General features: G+C 35.0%; 3 protein-coding genes and 1 pseudogene across 6 annotated transcripts; all 4 read left to right on the top strand.

Annotated features, from left to right (window-relative positions):
• The first annotated feature begins 606 nt into the window (after positions 1 to 606).
• Positions 607 to 12,326, top strand: LOC107644508 (uric acid degradation bifunctional protein TTL). 3 transcript variants are annotated; one of them, XM_088488587.1, is made up of 10 exons: positions 607 to 866; positions 955 to 1,083; positions 1,170 to 1,331; positions 1,598 to 1,731; positions 5,241 to 5,296; positions 6,352 to 6,401; positions 10,391 to 10,608; positions 10,700 to 10,801; positions 11,630 to 11,723; positions 11,828 to 12,326. In XM_088488587.1, the coding sequence occupies exons 6-10, from the start codon at positions 6,398 to 6,400 to the stop codon at positions 12,079 to 12,081; spliced, it is 672 nt and encodes a 223-aa protein (XP_088344713.1). In that variant the 5' UTR covers positions 607 to 866; positions 955 to 1,083; positions 1,170 to 1,331; positions 1,598 to 1,731; positions 5,241 to 5,296; positions 6,352 to 6,397; the 3' UTR covers positions 12,082 to 12,326. The 3 variants fall into 3 exon arrangements, with proteins under 3 accessions (XP_088344713.1, XP_088344712.1, XP_088344714.1); XM_088488586.1 differs by having other exon boundaries at positions 6,309 to 6,401; XM_088488588.1 differs by lacking the exon at positions 6,352 to 6,401.
• On the top strand, positions 7,653 to 10,358 carry LOC148566234 (uncharacterized). The gene is made up of 4 exons (XM_088488589.1): positions 7,653 to 8,879; positions 8,959 to 9,270; positions 9,361 to 9,466; positions 9,535 to 10,358. Exons 1-4 carry the CDS (start codon positions 7,654 to 7,656, stop codon positions 10,216 to 10,218), a joined length of 2,328 nt encoding a protein of 775 aa, XP_088344715.1. The 5' UTR covers position 7,653; the 3' UTR covers positions 10,219 to 10,358.
• Positions 12,327 to 13,282: 956 nt separating the features above from the next.
• Positions 13,283 to 17,601, top strand: LOC107641338 (uncharacterized). 2 transcript variants are annotated; one of them, XM_016344832.3, is made up of 5 exons: positions 15,954 to 16,093; positions 16,169 to 16,383; positions 16,488 to 16,580; positions 16,680 to 16,781; positions 17,086 to 17,601. In XM_016344832.3, the coding sequence occupies exons 2-5, from the start codon at positions 16,228 to 16,230 to the stop codon at positions 17,461 to 17,463; spliced, it is 729 nt and encodes a 242-aa protein (XP_016200318.2). In that variant the 5' UTR covers positions 15,954 to 16,093; positions 16,169 to 16,227; the 3' UTR covers positions 17,464 to 17,601. The 2 variants fall into 2 exon arrangements, with proteins under 2 accessions (XP_088344032.1, XP_016200318.2); XM_088487906.1 differs by lacking the exons at positions 16,488 to 16,580; positions 16,680 to 16,781; positions 17,086 to 17,601 and adding exons at positions 13,283 to 13,556; positions 15,341 to 15,742 and having other exon boundaries at positions 15,858 to 16,093; positions 16,169 to 16,367.
• Positions 17,602 to 17,814: 213 nt separating this feature from the next.
• Positions 17,815 to 21,913, top strand: LOC107641337 (uncharacterized; annotated as a pseudogene).
• The last annotated feature ends 392 nt before the right edge of the window (positions 21,914 to 22,305 follow it).

The raw sequence follows: 22,305 nt of genomic DNA, 5'->3' as shown, positions 1-22,305 counted from the left end.
TGTTGAAGAGCTTTTCATATGCATGGACTGCAGTCATCACTATAATAAATTAATAACTTTTTATTATTTTTCAATATTTTTTTAAAGATTGGAATGAAACTCGAATCTGTAACTTTGATTAGGTGGGAGATTGTCATTTGAACTATAGTTCGTTGGTTATTGATTTTTAACATTAGTAATAAGTTAATATTGAATATCTATATTTATGTTAATATATCTTTTATTTTTTTGATCTTGATAGATTTAGAAAAAAGCCAGTTAATATAAAATAAATCATATTATATATATATAAAAAATGAATCATTAAATTAAGTATTTATATAAAATATATATTAAAATATAAATAATATTAAAAATAAATTAAATATCACATATATTTATATATTAATATATAATAATTAATTTAAGAACTGATTTTTTGTTTATATATAATATTTTTTATATAAAATAGCCATCCTTATGCGACTAGAAATTTATCAAATGAAAAATAAAATTTGAATTCAAATTTATTACCTACAATTTTATTATATTAATTGAAATTTAATATGAAAAGGAGAAAATAAAAAAATATTGTGAATAATATTAGTAAAATAAAGTAATCACTACGCCAAACACGGTGAATAGCGGCCAATATTTGGAGGCCACACACCTCGCCGCTGCAAAGCTGCTGGGGAAGGCAGAACTCCTTCGCGTGCCACGATCATCAGCGGCGACTCCACCAAAAACGCCGCCATCACCAACGGGACGCAAAAATAGCGGCGAAGATCTGGAGGCCACACACCTCGCCGCCGCGAAACATGCCGGGGAAGCAGAACTTCTTCGCGTGCCTTATCATCAGCGGCGACTCCATCACAAAACGCCGCCAGGTGAGGATTCAATCTTAAGCATTCTAATTTTTATTCTGCCCCCTTTTTTTTTCCTATAACCCTGAGTTGATTCCCCCCAAATGTGCAGAAAACCCGCGAAGAGTAATTGGGAGCCCGCGAAGCACACCCATTGCTGCTATTCCAAAATAAGGTTGTGAAGGCAGGACTCTTTCGCGGGCCACAAATCAGCGGCGATTGCATCGCAAAACGCCACCAGGTGAAGATTTGCTAACTCAATTTCTCCTTTACCCCTTTTTAATTTTTCCTATAAATTCTAATTCAAAAACTGCCCAAATTAAGCAGAACCCCGCGAAGAGTCCTTCGAAGCGCGCGAGATCTGCTGCCGTCTCTGTTTCACTGCGAAGGTGCTGCCGATACTGGGTCCTCTGCCGGCCGTGCACGAAACTGTTGAGCCACCTTCCACCGTTCGCTATCCTGAGCTATCGCGGCTTCTCCTTGTCCCTGGTTAGTTCTAACACCCTAAGCTTTCCTTCGTGTTTTAACTGCTGCATTGATTGGGTTATGGATTTGATTCATCTGATTTGGTCACATGTGAGCAAGCTCAGCTGGCTACTCATTATTCTGCTCCTGTCATAATTTTAACCAACTGAACACGTGAGTTGTGATTGGCTAGATAGATAATTGAGTTAGATTACTTAGCAGATTGTATTTCAATCTTTTAAGAGACATTGCTGATTAGAACCTCATCAACAAACCCGGTTCTGTTGCAGGAAGCGACTTCGTTCGGTGTCGATTGCTAAGTATTGTGCACAAAAATTGCCAAAGGGTGATGTTGTTTGCGCTGTTGATAATAATTGCAAAATAATTTGGGGCATAGAAGCTTCTAGAGCACACTCCAAACAAGGTTTTTTTTCTTTCTACTTTCTTATTATATATGAATATCAAGATCTTGATTTATTATTGTTGTACTATTCCTCGTTAGGCTTGGTGAGTAGTAGAATTGATCATTCAAACTACACAAGAATGCATATCTAATATTGCACGATCTCAGCACCAGTTAAAAAAAGAATGCATTACCTGGTAGTTTGTTAAATTGGAAGGGTTGGGGTTAAAAAGGCTAAAATTCACATGATGCTTTAAGGATAAAGGATGAATGGTATATTGAGAATACATATCTAATGAAGCCATATTTTAAAAAAACTAGCACTTTGTAAAATTGACTCTTCCAAGTGATCATTGAACGTTGGTAATTTATTTTTCAACTGCTGTTTTGCTGGTCCGTTAAGTGTGCTTTAGACCTTGGTATATTTTGTGAAAACATTTTTGCTAGAAGAGGTTAACATTTTATTTCAGCAGAATTTCATTAACCTTTTTCAGCAAATAAATAAGGTAACATTGTGATTCCTTTGAAGTTAAATAATTAGAATTCAGAAACCAAGCTCACCCCAATCTAGGATGAGATGCTAAAGTGAGAAGAATGAATTCAAACTGTATAATGAACCAGTCATGCATTTAATGGTTACTGCAATATTTAACTGCAGGAAAACAAGCAGGATTCTAACACATTTATATGTGCCCGAAAACTAAAAAAACCTTGTCTCCCTGATAGCGCTTGCCCTGTTTAATTAGAACCTAAACATGGAAAAATATGGAGTTAATATTAACATCATTTGAGTTTGAGTCTCCTATATGATTATTGTTGAGGCTAAGGCAAAATTGGCTTATTGGGACCAATAGGAGTATAGCAGCTAACACCATCACACCAGAAGATTGTGGTTGAGAGAATAATCCCTATTTGTTTGAACAATTGTCAACTCCTAATGCAATAAGCAAGAGACCTAAAAACTCCCCTGCAGTTAGATACTTTCTTGATCTTTCTTGATCTCAATCTCCTTTAACAGTGTTATTTTACTGAACTTAAAAGACTTGCAAAATTTTAGTTCCTTAATAGTGTATACTTATCCCTAAAAAAAACAACATTCATTCTATATTTTCCACATATACATTTTGTATTTATAAGAAACAGAGGTGAATGGGGGTATATAGTGTTTATCTTAAAGTAGCATATTTGATTGATAGAAGTAATAGCATTATTGTCACCTTGGGATAAATTTAACCAAAGAAATAGCTTTGTTTTTCTATGGACTTCCCTGTTTTCAATTGTTATGAGAAACGGTGAAACTAATCCTTTATATGAGATGTGTTTCCCTTGCAGCTTTTAAAGTAATACAATAAAATAAATTAAAACCATGTTAGAGTTTGAACTTATAGTCCTTTAGGATTTGGTTTTTTTTGCATTGCTTTAATTCTGAGTTAGTTATGAAATGCTATTTGGTTAAAGTCCTTTAGGATTTGGTTTTGTTTTGTTCCTTAGTTTAAATTTTTTTATGTCTACCTAGCAAAACCGTGAATGTATATAATTTATTTAATTAATTAGTGGATTTCATTCATCAAAGTAACATATTTTAAAAGCATTTAGTCCATTAAATCGAATAATACTACATGAAGGTATATAGCAAACATGGGAGTCTTGTAATCTCAAACAAATGACACAACAAAAGGAAACAAAAGATGGGAATATAAGGAGGGATGCATAGGATTCCCAAATTCACTTTTCTTTTCTTTTTATTTTTTGGTTTGCAAGTGCATATGCTAAGTAGAAAAGATAGGGAGAGAGCAAGTGAGAAAGTGAGTGAAGTGAAAATCCAAAGCACTTTGGAAATGGTGGCTCCAATCTATCCAAAAGTAATAGCATGGTTCCCACAATGCTATATAGGAATTCCAAGTAGAAGTAGACCGACACCAACATCTACTATACATAAAGCTAGAAAATTTAGATAAAGATATATAATTACAGTTTATTACTGATTACATATATATGCTTCAAATTTTGTTCCACACGTGGGACCTTTACTTCCCCTATTTTTTTTTTCTTCAGTATGTAATGTGATCATCAATCAAAGTTTTTCTTTTGAAAAAACAAGATCTCTCTTCTTGGCTTAAAAATAGAATTAAAGAAAGGCAAGGACTTAGGAGGGATAATGTTATATGTTAGTGGCAAGTTCTATTTGGCAAAGAGAAATGCATGCTTAACAGCATAAGTTTTATTATCAGTATGCCCAAATTTTAGTATATATGCGTCTCTCAAAATTGATGAGTGTTTGTTTCGATTGCTGAGAAATTATCAAACATTATAAGTAGGGTAAAACACACTCTTTTTTTGGGCGCTTTTTTTTTTCGGTAGGTCCTAAAATTCATTTTAACCAAAAGGACATGATAAAGAGCCTAAACAAATTTTGATAAGAGTTTTTAATAATAAAATTTTAGGTTAGAGATTTGTACCAAGAATAATAGTAATAATAATAAAAAGAAAATTAATTCAATGATATTGTTGTTGTGAAGACAAGGCACAGACTAGAAGATCTTGTCCAACATTCATAAGGCAAGTTGCTTACAAAAAACATACCAAATTATTAAGAGTCCTAATTCATTCATTTAATTATTTTTTATTTTTAAATAAAAAACTTTTATTTTTTTTAATCTTTTTTATGTTCTTGGAAAATAACACCTGATTAGAAGACTAAAAAATGAGGTATGAGATTTTAACTTCTTTTCTCAACATGAGCTTTTTTTTTTTCCATCCTAAAATATAGTAAACTCAAAATTGTTTGTCCTAACTTTATAGTTGTTGTGCTCTGTTTCCCTTGCTTACGGTTTTTGTTTTATTCACTGCAAAACAAATGAGCTGAATTATTAGTAATTAACTATTTGCTCATTTGGGTGAACTATGATGAGGCGTTACTATCAAATTATAAAAACTTTATGGTTCCATTTGTAAAAGTTGAATTTGGGACCTGTACTGTGGTATATCAAGGCCCAGGAAAAGAGAATTATTTTTCCTCGGTATTCATCAGTTCGGCATATCCAAAATTAATTTATCACAAATTAAAATTTCATTTAAAGTTTTATTGTTGGCTAACGAATTGTTACATGTATAAAACAAGATTCGAACTTTCAACACTTTATTTAAATGAACTAGTGAACTAACTATTAGACCGACTACAGTTGGTTTTGGAAAAGAAAACTTTATCAAACACTATTTGAACTATATTTCAATTAGATTCTGCATGCTTTTCTGTTGTTATCTATCATATGATTCACCTTTATATTTCTGCTGCCACACTAAGTAATCCGAAGGTGGGAAAAAATTGTACGTGATGACTGATGAGTGTAACATTTTATTTTATCATGATTAATTTAGGATTTCAATTCCTATCCAATAATAAATTTGATGCAAATAAATACAACGCCTCACTTTATAAAATTGTACGTGTAGCCATTGCTATTTGAAATGAAATGTGCTTCTTTTCTTAAGTCTTATATTGTGTAGTTTGATGTTTCCTTTAATTTCAGGCCTGGTACTTTCAGAATTGAAGTTTCCATTGTGCTTGGTGGCGGTCTTGAACCAGGTTCAGTCCAATTTACTCAATCTACATATGTAATATATCTGCTATGAATATGACCCTGATGATGAAAACAAACTTTAATGTTTTGTGGGCTGAACATGTTGGAAATACTAGCTGCTTTTGCTGGTTGTCTTGATGAATGAATTGCTGCTTCACTGTCTATGACCCTACGTACGAATTATTACTTGGCATTTGATTTGAGCTAGTTGTTTGAGAAGTTACAATGGATTTTTCATTACGGTTTCTTTTTCCGCCACCGGGGATGGGGGTGGGGTTCATGTTTACTTGCCACTTCAGTCCAGGATGAATTTGCTGCCAATGAGTTAGTGCAAAGCATCCCGGATTATCAACAGATAAAATAATATGCCGCAGAGCATTAATTATCCAATATCCGAAACAATATTCGAGCTTTGTAATTGAATGTTCTTTTTATTTATTTAATTTTTCTACTTGTGGTTCATTTGGCAGCATAATGTTGATTAGAAGGATTAATTTAGCCTTGGCTTGTGATATCTAGATGGTTGTCTTCAACGTATTTATAGGCTTTTGCCACTGCATGAGAGAGTTATATATGAATTATATAAGTATTAATATATGTAGTTGCCACTGCATGTTAAGCTGCTTTATTAATAACCATTTGAAATCATGGCTAAGAGCTTCATCATCGACATAAACATGCCAGCATGCTTTGCTCGAGAAACTTGGTAGTAAATGTTTAGATTTATCTCCAAAATTTTTCATGTTAGATTAATTTTTTATTAATATTTCCCTAAAATGAACTTTTTATTTCTTTCAAATGATCTTTTTAGTCAAATTTATCTTTCAAAAAATTTAAATTAGGCATAACAGAGGATATTATATCCGGCTATTCTCTCCTTATTTTGTTTAGATAACCCGCAATTAAGGGCAGAAAATTTGTATTTGATGTTTCTGTTCATTATGATAGTTTAGTTTCTTATTAATTATTACATAAATCTAACTTACTCCTATTATTTTTTTTCCATCATTTTTTAAGGTTTTTCCTTCTTTGTCTTTTCATTTTTTGGACTTGGGATCAGCAATTCTTTCTACCAGTAATTTTTTATAAAGCACAGAATTTTGACAATGAGTAAGCAACCTCCCCAATTCTTTCTACATAGTTTTGATTGCAATATATTGTGGAGCTTACTACGTATGGTACTCTCCCATCCAATAACTGTGATAAACTGTTACTGCTTTTTAAGTTCTATGTAAAAGTCTTACTGTTCATTTATTTGTTTGTGCTATTTCATCTATTTAGACATTGATAAGAGTTGGATTATAAAGCCACGTGGTAGTGTAGAATATATGGATGGTCTGAATAGATTCCTTGATTTCGCATTTGCCAATGCATCATCCGATGGGATGATACTTTGCCCATGTCCTTTGTGTGGGTTCCGGTTTTACCAAACCAGAGAGGACGCCTACGATCATCTTCTGATGAAACCCTTTCCCTCGAACTATACCTTTTGGTTACATCACGGTGAGAGGATCGTAGATGAGAGCTCTAACGGCAGAGAAGAATTAGAACCCACTCGTAACTCTGGTGATCAAATGCGTGACATGGTCCACGAGGCATTTAACTTCACGGGAATGCAAGGGGATGATGAAGACTCGATGGATGAACATGTCGGAGACGGTGTGGATGGCTTGCCGTACTCCTCCAATGAACCTACCCGCGAGGCTCGTGCCTTACAAGACTTGCTTGAGGATGGCGAGCAAGAACTATATCCGGGATGCTTAGGATTCTCGAAGCTTTCTTTCCTGGTAAGACTGTACCATATAAAGTGCATGTGCGGAGTGAGTGATAAGGCTTTCGGTTTGATTCTAGAGCTATTGGGGGAAGCCTTTCAGCATGCAAAGATTCCGAAGACCTTGCACGATGCCAAGAGGATCATACGGAAGCTTGGTATTGAGTACAAGAGGATAGATGCATGTCCAAATGACTGCATGCTATACCAGGGCTCCGACCAAGACCTGTCTAGATGCAAACAGTGTGGAGCATCCAGGTGGAAGCAAAAGACCCGGAAGAATTCTGTAGTAAGGATCAACGTCGTCGTCAAGAAGAATGGGAAACCTCAGGCGGCGAAAATTCTCCGTTACTTTCCTCTGATTCCACGGTTGCAGCGATTATTCATGTCCAGCAAGACAGCCAGGGACATGTTGTGGCACAAGAGAGGAACCAATTCTGACGGTTATTTAAGGCATCCCAGGGATGGTGAGGCCTGGAAAGCATTTGATAGGAGATACACTGACTTCTCTGGTGATCCGCGCAGTGTTCGCTTAGCCCTGGCCAGCGATGGCTTCAATCCTTATGGAAACCTTAGTTCAAAGTATTCAATATGGCTAGTGATTCTTATTCCGTACAACTTACCCCCTGGATTTGCATGAAACAAACCAACTTTATTCTCTCTATGATTATTCCCGGCCCTAAAATGCCTGGCAATGACATAGATGTCTACCTACAACCCCTCATCCATGAGTTGAAGCAGTTGTGGGCCGGTGTTGATACGTACGACGCCTCTGAGAAGAAAACATTTAAGATGCGTGCTGCTTTGATGTGGACTATCAGCGACTTTCCTGGATTAGGCAATTTATCTGGCTGGAATACGTACGGCGGGAGAGCTTGCCCCACGTGCAATTTGGACGCCGATCCGAGGCGACTCACCTTCAGTCAGAAATGGTGTTTCATGGGTCATCGTCGCTTCTTGAATCACGATCACAGATATAGACAGGACCGGATTAGATTTGATGGAAATGTAGAGGATAGATCCCCGCCTGTCAAATTGACTGGCAGGGATATCTTGAGACAGTTGGAGGGTGTGCCAGTCACACACGGCAAGGTGGGCGCGGTGGGCGGTAAAAGAAGGCGCGGACAGCAGACCGTGGTTCAAGACGAGTCTCCCTGGAAAAAGAGGAGTATATTTTTTGATCTCCCATACTGGGAGAACAACGAAATACGCCACAACCTTGACGTGATGCACATAGAGAAGAATGTGTGCGACAACATCGTCTTCACCATGTTAAACGAGAGTGGAAAGTCCAAAGACCACCTAAAGGCTCGAAAAGATCTCCAGTTGATGGGAATCAGGCATGATATGTGGCCACTTGAAGGTGGAAAGTATCCTTCTGCAATCTTTACCATGTCTAATCCACAGAAGGATGTCTTTCTTCGGACCATCAAGAATGTGGTCTTCCCAGACGGGTACTCCAGCAACATCTCTCGTTGTGTTGATTTAAAACAGCGCAAGTTATCGGGTTTGAAGAGTCATGACTGCCACATTCTAATGGAGCATCTAATTCCAATTGCGTCAAGACACACATTGCCCACCCAAGTGTCCGCCGTCTTGGCTCAGTTATCAGCCTTTTTTCGACTACTATGCAGCAAATCCATAGATCCTCATCAACTCCCTATCCTTCAGGATCGTGTGGTCCACACACTATGCCACATGGAGATGATATTTCCACCATCCTTTTTCACAGTCATGGTTCATCTAACGGTTCATTTGGTCGAGGAGGCACGCCTCGGTGGCCCAGTGCATTACCGGTGGATGTACCCAATTGAGAGGTAAAAATCTACTTGACATTCTCGACCTGTTTTTTTAAGATAGCCGGCAGCTATAATTTTACGTGTTATGTTCTCGAAGGTACCTATGTCGTCTCAAGCAGTACGTGCGTAATAGGGCACAACCGGAGGGATCTATTGCAGAGGGCTACCTGTCAGAAGAGATTCTCACATTCTGTTCAAGATATCTAGATAATGTCGAGACTAGGATCAACCGACCGACGCGGGTTGACGATCGGCTGAATGATGCCCTGCCCAGTGAGGTTTCTAGCATGTTCCCAGTAGTTGGAAAGGCGGCCGGGGCTGCTTCATATTTTACTTTGACAGCCACTGAGATCCTTCAAGCACATCGTCATGTACTGGTCAATTGCCTTGCTGTTGAGAAATTTTTGGAGTAAGTATCAAGACCGAGGTCCAAAATTTTGCAGTGAACCTATATGATAATCATAGTATTGAATACGTCAATATTTATCTGAATGCATAGGGAGTACAGAGCCATCACAAAGAGAAAACTGCGAAGTAGAACGAGGTCCCAGGCTCACATAGATAGTGTGGTGCACAGAGAATTCCCCAACTGGTTCAGGCATGAGGTAATCCTTAATATCATAGGATCCCAGTACCATTTGATGCTATCTTTCATCTAATGGTTCAATTCCAGGTCCCATTCGGAAGCACCAGTCATTCGAACGAGTTGCAGTGGCTTGCCTGTGGGCCCCGTGCTCAGGCCAGACGCTTTCAAGCTTACAACGTCAATGGATTTAAATTTAGATCCGTCTCAAGGGATGAAGGGCTGAAAACACAAAATAGCGGGGTTTATGTCACTTCAGATACCCGGAGTTATGCAAGCAAACGGGATCTCAATGTTGCCGTTGGCGGTGTCTCGTACTACGGGAGATTAGTAGACATCATCGAGCTAAATTATAGTGGTCAGTTCAATGTAGTCTTGTTCAAATGTCTCTGGGCAGACACCACGTCGGGCAGAGGCATACGACAAGACGAGTTGGGTCATACCTGTGTCAATTTTGCCAATCCGATTCACACCGGTGATCGAGAAGACGATGAGCCGTACATCCTAGCATCTGAGGCGCGTCTTGTGTTCTACGTGGAGGATGAGGTGGACAACGGGTGGAGTGTAGTAGTCCATGTGATGCCAAGAGATTTGTTTGACATGGGCGAAGATTATGAACATTGTGAAGTCGACTTTCATCCCCAGTTGTGTATGACTAGCTTGCCTGAATTTGATGTCGAAGGCTTGCGGTTGACAAGAGATGAGATTTTAGAGGAGTCCACAAATGACGTGGTTGAGGATTGTGATGAGGCCGCCTCATATAAAGATATCTAGATTGAGTTAGTTCTTATTATTTAGTACTTATCCCCTCGTATAAATCGATATTATTTGACTGGGTTCTGATATAAATCGATTTTTTTTAACTATTGCCTCTCATATAAGATTTCCTACAATCACGTTTTTTTAATTGTCCCTGTACGTTGGTAATAGTTCCGTTGCCTTTCAGGGAAATTGGAGAGTCGAGACTTCTATCCCATTACCACAAGCCGTTTGTTCGCAGAGAAGATGATAGAGGCGTCTCCATTCCCTTCGTTGGACCACGCAACATCCTTTGCAAGGCAGTTGTGGTTCAAAGAGTCGAGTATACAGTCATGGCTGGATGCCTTTTCTGGGCAAAGTCACCTCTTTCGAGCCATTAGTCATGCGCCGGGTTCTCTGATGAGGGTTTGTTTGCTGATCCCAAATTTATTAGTATGTGTTTCCTTGTCAAATTCTTTGTTGTAACCCATTTCACGCGGTTATGTTAAATCTATAGGAATTGCATCAATGGGACCGAAAGTACCGGGCTAAATTTGGGTTTGAGTTTAGAACAAGTACGGAATTGTGGTTCTCACAGAAAATACTTGACGAGGCGAAGGTAATACTTCCTATTTTACCTTTCGATTTATCTAATTTATACAACATCTCTCTGTCTATGTAGCTAAATGCCTACGTTGTGCTGTTTTGGTAAAATTGCTTATTTTATATGAGAGTAAACTCTATTCCCCTTGCTAGAAGAAATTTAGTTGCTTTAAGTTGTCTGCTAGCATCTACCACATACAAATATGTGCCGGTCTCTGTATTTACTCAATTTGTAATTGCTTGTATTGACATGGTCTGAGCTAGCTCAAGAAAGCACCCAATTATTTAGTATGGCCAGTGATTTTCTAATTCACTTAGCATTGTAAAAGATTACTAACATATCCCTACAAGTTTCAGGTGGTCCATGATATATCATGACCGTGATATTGTGTATCTCACCATTTGAAACCAAAACCAAATAAAATGGAGTTCAAATTAAGAAAGTAACCCTTCGGAAAAATCCAGGTGGATGGATACTTGGATCATATTACAATCTCAGTTAAAAACCCCATTTAAGAATGCATACTTAAGATTGAGTTGTTTAAGAGGCCAGCCTTGGAAAAGTGTAGTTGATAAAATGGTAAGTTGAGACCAATGCATGGACTTATCTCTCATAAAAAAACACGTGGTCTTCTTTCTTAATTATGAAGCTTGTGATAAGAATCTAAGACTTGAGAAAGAGTTTACGGTGGTTTATTAGAATTTTTTGTTAATGCCAGTGATAAGAATAATGGGCATGATCTTGCTGTCCTTATTATCTTTTTGATTGATAGTTGGTCTATGTGTGCTTTCATTTTTTCTTCTGCTTCCTATTCATAGTATTAATAATAAATACTTTGTACAGACACGATATGAAAATACTCTGGTCGTTGAACTGGATGTTGCATCACGGGAGGAATTCAAGCTCATAGAACATGGCCTTGAACGACTATGGGACAGTAAGAAATACATTATATATGCAATAGTAATATAATATGATTGTATGTCACACTCTAATCTATCAATTGTTGCTTTGTGTCTCGATATGATGCTGGACTCTTAGGGTTATCTCGTCCAAAGATCCAAGAGGCATCCGAAGAACCAGGAGAGGTGGTTCCAGATTCGATCGAGAAAGAGGACGTTGTCTCCTCTGATGGGTCTGATGAATCCACTTCTGCAGGACGAAATTGCTCAATGCTGTCATGTGACCTCAACAAAACACCAGATGAGAATGAATATCCTTACAGTGGAATGTCTCCTGGAAAGAAGAATGCATGGCACTTGGCTAATTGGGCAACACGGTACTTGAATCCGTGAGGACAGAGCTTTAAGTTATTTGAACATTTTCAATTCAGGTTATTTAGGAAAGTCGAACCTTGTTCATTGGTTTTGTCGTGACTTTATAACTTCTCAGATTGTTATATTGAGACGGTTTTCTTGTTGAAAAGTATTATCATGTTACAGAACTTGGGGAATGTAATATTTAGCCAAGATTGGGACAGTTATTATTTTTTAGAGTCGATTAATTGATGAATTGGATTTATCACTATTCCATGCCACAATGAAGGCCATCAAGTCTACTTTTATACATATTTCATTTGCTGTTATTTAAAGTTTTTTAAAAATAAATTTTAAATAAACTACATCGTATGTAAGTTTGATAAATTAAACTTTAAAAATAATTTTCAGTAAGCACAACTAATAATATTTATATTAAATAAATAATCTATTAACTGCGAAGTTATTATAATAAATAAAATATATAATGTTTCATGTTGGATAACTTAGAGAATGTGACACAGCACTAAATTTTCATTCGCCAGGGCTTAAAATTTTGTGGTAAACCGTGAATGGTTCTTCGGCAAGCTTTTAATTTTTCTTGTGAAAATTAAAATCTTTAGGGTATCTTTAAATATCAAAAAATGAATAAATTTAGTTAATTTTTAAATATTTATATTTATTATAATATTTTTAACTTTAAAAAATTATTTTGCAAAATATAATTACTATTAATTATGCCCATTGAAAATTATTTTTAGTTTGATTTATGAAAAATAAATTTTAAACATTTATAATGATATTTTCCTTTAAAAATGAATTTAATTACAGTAAACATGTAAATCAAAGCCAATTCATTCGATTTATTAGCATTTTAAACATACATCTAATTCGACTATATACTTGATTCTATTTTTATTCAATAATATTTTCAGCTAAGTCAAATCCATTAAATTTGGTTTACTACATGTTTCATTAAATATTTATTAATCTGTTCGATTGATAATAAATCTTATTTATTATTACTAACCCCTATACTATATTATTATTATTATTATTATTATTATTATTATTATTATTATTATTATTATTATATCGACTAACCCCTATACAATTTTGCGTCATCGCTAACATAGTGCATTTTTCAATTGTATTTAGTTACTGATGCTTTATTTTATCTTATTAATAAATTAGCTTTAAAAGTCAGGTGTAAGGTATTTGGGTTTTAGGCAAAATCAATGACCCGCCAATTTAATTGAACTCCTTTGATTGAAAATTTTCGTGCCCCAGCCTCTGCGGCAGTCATATAATATGCTCCCAAATCCTTATACACTCCAACCCTAACTCAAAAACATTTAACGAAGGCATCCCCCAACCCATAGAAGCTCTGACATCTCGGGCACCAAGGAGAAATCTATAACCTGCGTCGGAACCTTGTTGTCTCGAGAAGCTGCCGGTCGTTCAGGTCTCTCCGCCTGTGTGGTCGTCTTCCGGTGCCCAACCTCTCTACTCCGGTAACCCTCCCTCTTTCTAACACCAAAATGGGTGAATTTAAAATTATTGATTTCAGTGGGTGCTCTTAATATGACTGAAATTTGTTTTGTTCCTTTCACCGTAAGCCTATTTTCTTCTGGGTAAGAGGTGAACAGAATAGAATATTAATATGAAGGTGTATAGGCCCGTAATACAATAAGGACTTATGAATATTAATGAACAATGAGGATCCCCTTTTGATTCAGTTTGTTGCTTACTTGAGGCTACACTATTATAACCTGCTCTGTAGTATCATTGTTTAAGATTCTTAGATTGACGTCCGCTTTATGTATGGGCTAATTTGGGTTGTATAATTTGAACCACCGAAATGCATATATCACTTGAAAAGGATTAATTTGATGCGCATGTTTGAATCTTATGAAGAGGTATATCCAATGTAAAGTTGGGAACGGAGGAGTGGGACCTAGAAGTTTGTGTATCGAAAGGGGATACAGGTTTTAGATTTGGTAGTTTAAAATGCACCACTCTTTTAGAAGTATACTTGACTTGGTATTAAAAATGCGTTGACTAATTCAGGAAATTATGAGAGCTTCTAGTTAGATGTTACCCCCGTTTGCACTCACCAGCGTGGCCATTTAGCATAGTTTTGTCTTATTTTCACCTAAAGCTTAGTAAGATTCAATACCTTCTTAGCTTGCTGTCATGCTTCATTACATATTTCCATTCACTTTACAATACAATTGTTTGTCTCTTTCCTACTTTATCTCATCCTTAATATTTATATGTAATCCTCAGAGCAGCATGGTTTTCTTATTGTATTGCAGTTCAAATTTGATTATTATTCGATGATTATTATAGAATTGATATGTGTATAGGCATAAGTACTTATTTAAACATATTAATAAACTAGCTACTAAATCAATGTAACTAATTGGTTCACGTTTCTGTGTGTATAATTGTGTATCTATATAGAAATATTTATTGGGCCAACATGCAAAAGCTAAAGTTTGAGATCCAAACATGGCAACTCTACTACAATCCATAGGCCTACGAGAACAGCAAAATGTTTCACTGTCTCTTAATTTTGGAGACAAATTGGACAAATAGGATCTTTATTTACTCTTTACTCTTTACTGAGCCAATTATACTCTCTATCTCTATAGCTAAATTTTCAATAATTATTTTCAACAATTATAAATTTTATGTTCCTTTTTAGATAACAGAACCATTAATAAATTTAAGGTAAGTTCTATAGTGTCTTTGTTATGGTACCTAAATTGCCTAACATTTTTTTTAAAGTAAAAAATAAAATATTTAAAATAAAAAGTAAATCATGTAAAATTTATTAAATATTATTTATTGACTTTTTTTTAGTAACTTAGGTACAAAGTGATAGATACCATAGCATTTACCTAAGTTTAATATGTACATTGCATTATACTCTGGTTTGGTGATACTTACCTATACATACTGCATTATATATATTTCAAATATTCCCTGCTGATTGGTGCAACATGTTCATATAAATTATTTAGTCACTTAGCCTTAAATGTATGAAATTTGGAGTTGCCGTTTGCTACACTCGTGAATGTATGTGGATCTTTTCCCGTGAAATGTTTGGGAGTATCTTAGATTTCTAGGCAGAAATTATATTTCCACATATATGTAATCTTATATCCATATTCAGACTTGTGTTTTCTATATGAATTAGTTAATGTGGATTATATATCAATTCTGATTGTAACAAATTTACCAAAACAGCATGAATGTGCTTTGACTTTTTTTATTTTTATTTCTTTTTTAGGTTGAAACAGGCGCCCTATACCTCCTAAAATGGCTAGAAAAGGGCGTTTCACAAGAAAACCGAAAGTAGGACAAGGATGTCAGCAACCACAAACGGCTCCGCCTCCGGTCCCACCTCCGGCCTTGGTTTCCCACCACGATGAATTTGAAATTCTCCTGGACAGTGGTGATAGTGTCCCTCCAACTTCACGCCCGTTCCTTCCGCCGCGCAGTATACCAAGGCCGACTCCACAAACGAGCACAACTAACATTCAGAACTCGGAGCCAAGCCATGTAAACTCGGCAGATAACGCTAATGATGTAGATTCTGTTGATCAAGCAGCTGATGAGTCTGTTGTTGATTCTAGAGCTCAGAATCGCAAAGGACGCAAGACTACAGAGTTTTGGGAAGTCAGGATAATCGGTAATTTAGCTAGTAAATTTGATGTGTTCAATATGATTTATACTCTTGTTAAGTTTTATTATTCTCGTATGCTATCCACTACGGATAAACATAAGGTATTATGTTTGGCTTATAGATTCCGATGGCACAATCAAGCCGGCAAGACTAAGCGTGAGGGAGGCTATGGAACGGCCTAACGGTAGAAAGATCGTCCTCAGGTTCAACAGAGCAAAGCAAGCCATTGGAAACGAAGCTGGACTGTTGAGTGGCGTGCTTGGTCTGCTAGGATCAGACTTTGGAAAGTTTCCTATCTGTGAGGAAAGCTGGCGGAAGATTACCACAAAGGACAAAGTTTATAGCGAATGTGTGAAGGTAAAAGTTTATATCCCCTTTGAAATATCTTGCTTATTTTTACAATTTTTGACAAATTTTTGGTTATCTGTATAGCAAATTTTCCACATTGATGAAGATAGCGAAGGAGTTATAAAAAAAATATCTTGAAAAGTATGGGGAAGTCCTGGAAGGAGACAAGGCTGAGGTTGTATAATGCTTATTTCGAGCCAACGTCCACGACTGAAGAAAATATTGAGAACCGTCCGCCGGGAATCGATCGAGAGCATTGGAGATGGTTCCTTGAGTATCGCGCCAAACCTGAAACGAAGGTAATCTAGTATATCATTGGTAAACAACTTTTATGTAAATTATTGTTGCATTGAGTCTTTTTAGATCATCTTATCTTCGCCTTTTGTCTCTATTGGACCAATAGGAGAAGTGCAAGAAAAATGCGAAGAATCGATCAAAACAGCAATATACACACACTGGCGGTTCAAAAAGCTTTGCACGACGGATCGAAGAAGAGGTATATAACTTTTTTTGTTCACTCTTTGGACTATTTCCGTGACTTGAGATTGCCTTGATTGTGTGGAGAACGGTAATAGCATAAAATTTGTTGATGCAGTCGGAACAACAAGGGAGAATAGTCGGAAGAGGGGAGTTATGGATCGCAGTGCACAAAAAAAAGGACGGCTCCTACATGAATGATGAAGCAAGAGCAATCGGTGTAAGTACCAATATTTATAATTGATCGATAAAGTTATGACCTCAAATAGGGTAATAGTCTATTTTTCTATGTTATTTTGTTTTTGTTCCTGTTTGATGAATGGTTTGATACTCTATGTTAAAGTGGACCAAGATACTCTCACAATTCATATTCCAGCTTACTTTAATTGTCATTGCTAATTTTCCTGTTATGTTTATAGACTCTAGTTGTCATTGCTAATTTACCTATGTTATCATTTGGTGTGTTCTTGACATGAGATGGACCCATCAACATAATTGTTGTATTTGCTAATCTGTGTCTGTAGGAAAGAATTGAGGAGATTGAGCAACAGGATGAGTCATCTAGGGTGTTGTCTCAGAATGATTCCATTGCTCAGGTTTTTGGAAAAGAGAAACCGGGTAGAGTACGTGGTGTGGGTTTTGGACCGACTCCTAGTCAGCTCTTCGGGCCAAATTCACATGGGTATGGCAACGGAGTCCAACTAGAGGAGACTCAGAAGAAGCTGCTTGAACTGGAGGGACAGCTGGAAGGCGAGAAGTTAAAGAGGAAGGCGATGGAGGATGAGGCAGCAGCAGATAAGAAAAAGATGAAGGCGATGGAGAGTGCTCTGATTTATCTGTTTCAACGGCAGGGTGAGGAATTGCCACCAGACATCGCTGCAGGAATGTGTTTCGTGGAATGATAGAGTGAATACTAGAATATTAGGATTTGAGATATGTTGCATTGAAGCAAACATTTTATTGAATTAGATTGAGCAACTCTTTGAAAGAGATTTCTTTTTGTTCGTATTTTCATGGATATATATATTTCCTGTTTTGCTTATATCTCGATTTTGTTTTTGATACAAGTTTAGATTCTAAGGTTGAAAATATTCAAACTTTAAAATAATAAAAAATATAAGAAGAATTATAAAAAATCATTGAATAATATTTTGAATCAATTTGGCGTTATTTTTTGAAAGAGCCAAAATTTTATTTTTTTTTAAATTTCTGTTTACATAGCGGCGGTTTTAAACCGCCTCTATTTTGGTTCAATGAGTGTGGAAACTTTTATATCTGGCGGCGGTTTGCAACCGCCAGCATCTCCGACAGAAACTACATTAGCATTTAGCGGCCGTTTTAAAACCGCCACTAAACGTGTGGCCAGTCAAACATTTCGAAAAACATTGCGGCAGTTAAGAAACCGCCGGTAAATACGAGGGAAATTGTGTCAGCACAATTCGGCGGCGGTTTTCTGTTATTATGCCGCGAAATTTTGATTTAGTGGCGGTTATGCCAGCGGTTGCTGGAAACCGCCGCCAAATCCAACCGCGGCACCCATATCCATGGCAGACCAGTAAAACGCCGGAAAATGGTTTTGCGGCGGTTTAAAACCACCGCCAATTCATGAAAAAACCGCCGCCATTTCCCGCCTCTCTTGTAGTGAATAGAGAGAGCATTAATTAAGAGAGAGTAAGCATATTATATATAGTAGTAACTAAATCCAAATTAAATTCCTATATATTTTTCACAGAACTTGAGTTTGAAAATCTTTATTAAGAGAATAAACTATTTATTATTTTGACAAGTCATGCATGTATTATTACTCAGTAAATTATTGGGAAAAATGTACTCAAAAGATTGTACTGATAATAAATCAAAAGATGTAGGTGAAAAAAATATATAAAAAACACTACTAATTTGATAATTTTATATTAAGTTTTTTTTTTATTTTTAAAATTTAATAATTTTATGTTGAGTTTTTTTTTTTTTGTGAATTTTATTACTATGTGAATGACCAACTTTTATTGTTTTAAATAACTAAAAGTAGTACAAATATTAATTTTGACATAATTTTTTTCACACACTTTTGAAATGACTATCTAAAATCCTCCGGCAGAAATAAAATTCATCATAGTTAGTATTAGAGATATAATTATTAATATTTTTTATTAATTTAAATTTTTAAAATAAATAATTTTATGACATAAAATTTTTTAAATATGTGATTTCATAATATGATATTAAAACTTTATATTTAAAAGGTCTAGAATTCGATTCTTTGTAAACTCTAAAAATAAAAGAAAAATAGCATCAAGCAAATAAAAAATAAAAAAAAATTATGCAAAAAATCAAACAAATCTAAAAGAGACTATTGAGATGAGTGATTTTATGACAACTTATATCAGATACTTTTGTCCACGTTTGAATCTATAGGATACCATTTTTTAAAATTTATTGTATTATTATTAAGGATAAAGTATATTTTTTATTCTTAAAGTTGGTAAAAAATTTTAAAAATATTCCTAAATTTTATTTTGTTTAATTTTGTCGTAAAATTTTTTTATTTAAATCAAATATACCTCTGTTAGCTAAAATTTCAAAAAATTTAAGACTAATACTTTAATAATACATGACAATTATCTGTAATTTGATTGTATTAATAATTGTTTATGTAAAATTGTTACTAAATTGGTGCTAAGTTTTTCGAAAAAATTAATCATCAGGATATATTTAATACAAATCGAAAAATTTTAAAATAAAATTAAAATAAAATAAAATTTAAAAATATTTTAAAATTTTTAACAAATTTTAAAGACAACAAATATATTTTATCTTATTATTAATTTTTTATATTATCATTATTATTTAAGAAATAAAAAATAAAGTGATAACTACTATAGCACCATCCATGACCGGGAGAACTCGCATTGAATACGAGGGTACTTCTCATCCGTTTCCCTTGTTGATTTGATTAGAAATATGTTTGGATATTATATTATATTGCTGAAGATCAGATATTGCTGATGTTAGACTTACACTTTTATAATGTGTGTTTTAATAACATTAGCTAAAAGAATAAGAGTAAATTACAAAAAAATATTTTGCGATAGCTGATAAATTATTTTCTAAATTTGTGAATGACAAAAAAATCCTCTATATATTTTAAAATATAATAAAATTATTTTGAAAATTTTTTAAATGAAAAAATACTAAAAAAGAATATTAATTTTATAAGTGATAAATAAGTTTTGTATTCGACAAATCGCTTGTATATTTAATTCAAAATTTTATAAAATTATTTAGATAAACTATTTAAAAAGTATGTATATACAAAAAATCAAACCAGACTTTGTTTTCTAAATTTTTTTTTTTAAAATATTATTGACCATTCACAAAAAAAAAATCTACTTTGCTTAAATTCATTGAATTTTAAGGGAAAAATGTATAATTTTTTTAATTATATATACTTGTAAAAAATTGTATCAAAATTTAACCTTTAAAATATCTTTGGAGACTATATATTTAATTTTTGAAGCATTTTTGTCACGTTTTAAACTATTTTGTAATGTTCTTATATAATACTACTTCTAAAACACTTACTAATAAAATTCTATAAAAAAAAAAGTATAAATAAATAATATAATATAACCATTTAACAGTATAATAATATTAAAAAAATAAAAAATAAAATTATTTTATTTATTATTTATTAATTTTAATAATAATTAATAATTATTAAATAAGACAAATTTAAGTTATTTTTTATAATTTTCTTTAATTTTTAAACATGTTTGCTAATGGTAAAGTCATTAACAGCCACCGTGACAAATAGGCCTAAATTTATCGAGTCGGCCCGCATAACCTGTTAAAAAATGTAGGTCAAGCTGAAAAAATGAGACCATCACACTTTAAAAGTCCACCTAATTCGTACCGCTAAGTTTTGGCAGGGCGGGACGGGCTTTCCCAGCGGGTCCAACAATTTTTTTTGTTAGGAACATTTTTTGAAGGAAAAACTACCATTTGTACCCATAAATTCTGCGAACGCGGACAAAAGTACCCATCAAACAAGAAAACTAATGTTGTACCCATAAAAGATGGGTTCCGTATGACAATAATATCCAAACCTTGATTTTTCGTTGATTTTTTAATAAAATTTCCAAATTAACCCTTCTATCTTCATCCCCAAATTCCAAATTTCACAACCCTCATCCTTCGTCTTCCTCTGCACCTCCGGTGAGTTCCCACGAAGCCCTCCAAGCCACCTTCTCCAACCGCAAACAAGATTCCCATTCTCGATCTCAATCCTCTCTCTTCTCCATCTCCGTCTCCATCTTCTCTGCCTTCTTCATCATCAACTCCCTCGTCTCCCTCTTCGACCCACACAACTCAAACGACACCGTTGGCTTCGTCCTCCAACTCCAGCTCCTACCAATCGCCCTTCTCTTCCTCTCTTACTCCCTCCTCTCTCTCTTCACCTTCCCCCCCCCTCTCCCCTCATCATTATTAGAACTCCTTGCCGCCTTCGTCTTCGTCCAAGAATTCCTCTTGTTCTCTACCTTCAGAGGAAGGATCCAAGCGGGGTCGAAAACCGTTACTACAGTCTCTTGCTGGTTCCCATTGCTATATGTGTTTTCTCCGCTTTTCTTGAATTGAAGTCTCCGGGCTCCGCTTTCCCCAAATTGGGCCGTGGAATGGGCTTCATCCTTCAGGGCACGTGGATCATTCAGATTGGCCTGGCTTTGTTCTCCGGCTGGGTGGCGCAAGGGTGCTCCCTGCACCAGCTGAGCAGGGGAAACTATACTCTGAGGTGCAAGGCCACATGGACTACCACAGAGCCAGCGTCCTTGCCACGCTTCAGTTCAACTGCCAACTTGCTCTCATGGTTGTTCTTTCTGTTGGTGCTTATTCGGTAATCTCTGCGAGGAATGGAGGATCTCTAGAATCTTCTTCTGCTGCTGCCAGTTACAGGCCGATTGGTTTTGTTGAGATGCAGCAGTTGGAGAATTCCACGAATTTCACTTTGGATTCTGATGACGATCGATGATGATGGTGAAGAGAGACAAAAGGGGACTGTTGTTGAACATGGTAATGGGTTGCGAAATTTGAAATTTGGGAAAGAAGATACAAGGGGTAATTTGGGAATTTTATTAAAAAGTCAACGAAAAATCACGGTTTGGGTACTATTGTCACACGAAATCCATCTTTCATGGGTATAACGTTAGTTTTCTTGTTTGATGAGTACTTTTGTCAGCGTTCGCAAAATTTATGGGTACAAATAATAGTTTTTTCTTTTTTGAAAATGTTCTAATTTAGTGTTTTGGATTATGTTTTACGCTTGATTGATTATGTTCTAAACTTGTAGATATTTAATTATATGTTTTAGACAATATTTATTTTATTTTAGACAATATTAATTTTATTATTTTTTTTTCAAAAATTTGGTTTATGATTATATTTATTACATATTTATAATTTTAAAGACTTTAATATTTGTGAATTTAAATTTTATAATTTTTTTTATATTTTTAAAAATTATAAATTTATTAAAATAATTATAAAATTATATATATTATTTAATATTTAATAATAATAAAAAAATTGATAAATTTAACCTATTAATCTCCTATTAGACAAGACAGAATAAAATTTTAAGACCGTCTCATTAGATAAGATAAAATAAACCAATCCACAAAAGACAAACTTTTGATTGAGCAGACAAAGTTTCCGTTTGTCACTCCTATCAACAACTAACACAATTATTG

Source organism: Arachis ipaensis, chromosome B5, assembly GCF_059453495.1.
Source record: "Arachis ipaensis isolate K30076 ecotype BB chromosome B5, ASM5945349v1, whole genome shotgun sequence".
In the NCBI taxonomy this organism is placed as follows: Eukaryota; Viridiplantae; Streptophyta; class Magnoliopsida; order Fabales; family Fabaceae; genus Arachis; species Arachis ipaensis.
This window is presented reverse-complemented; position numbering and strand designations above follow the sequence as displayed.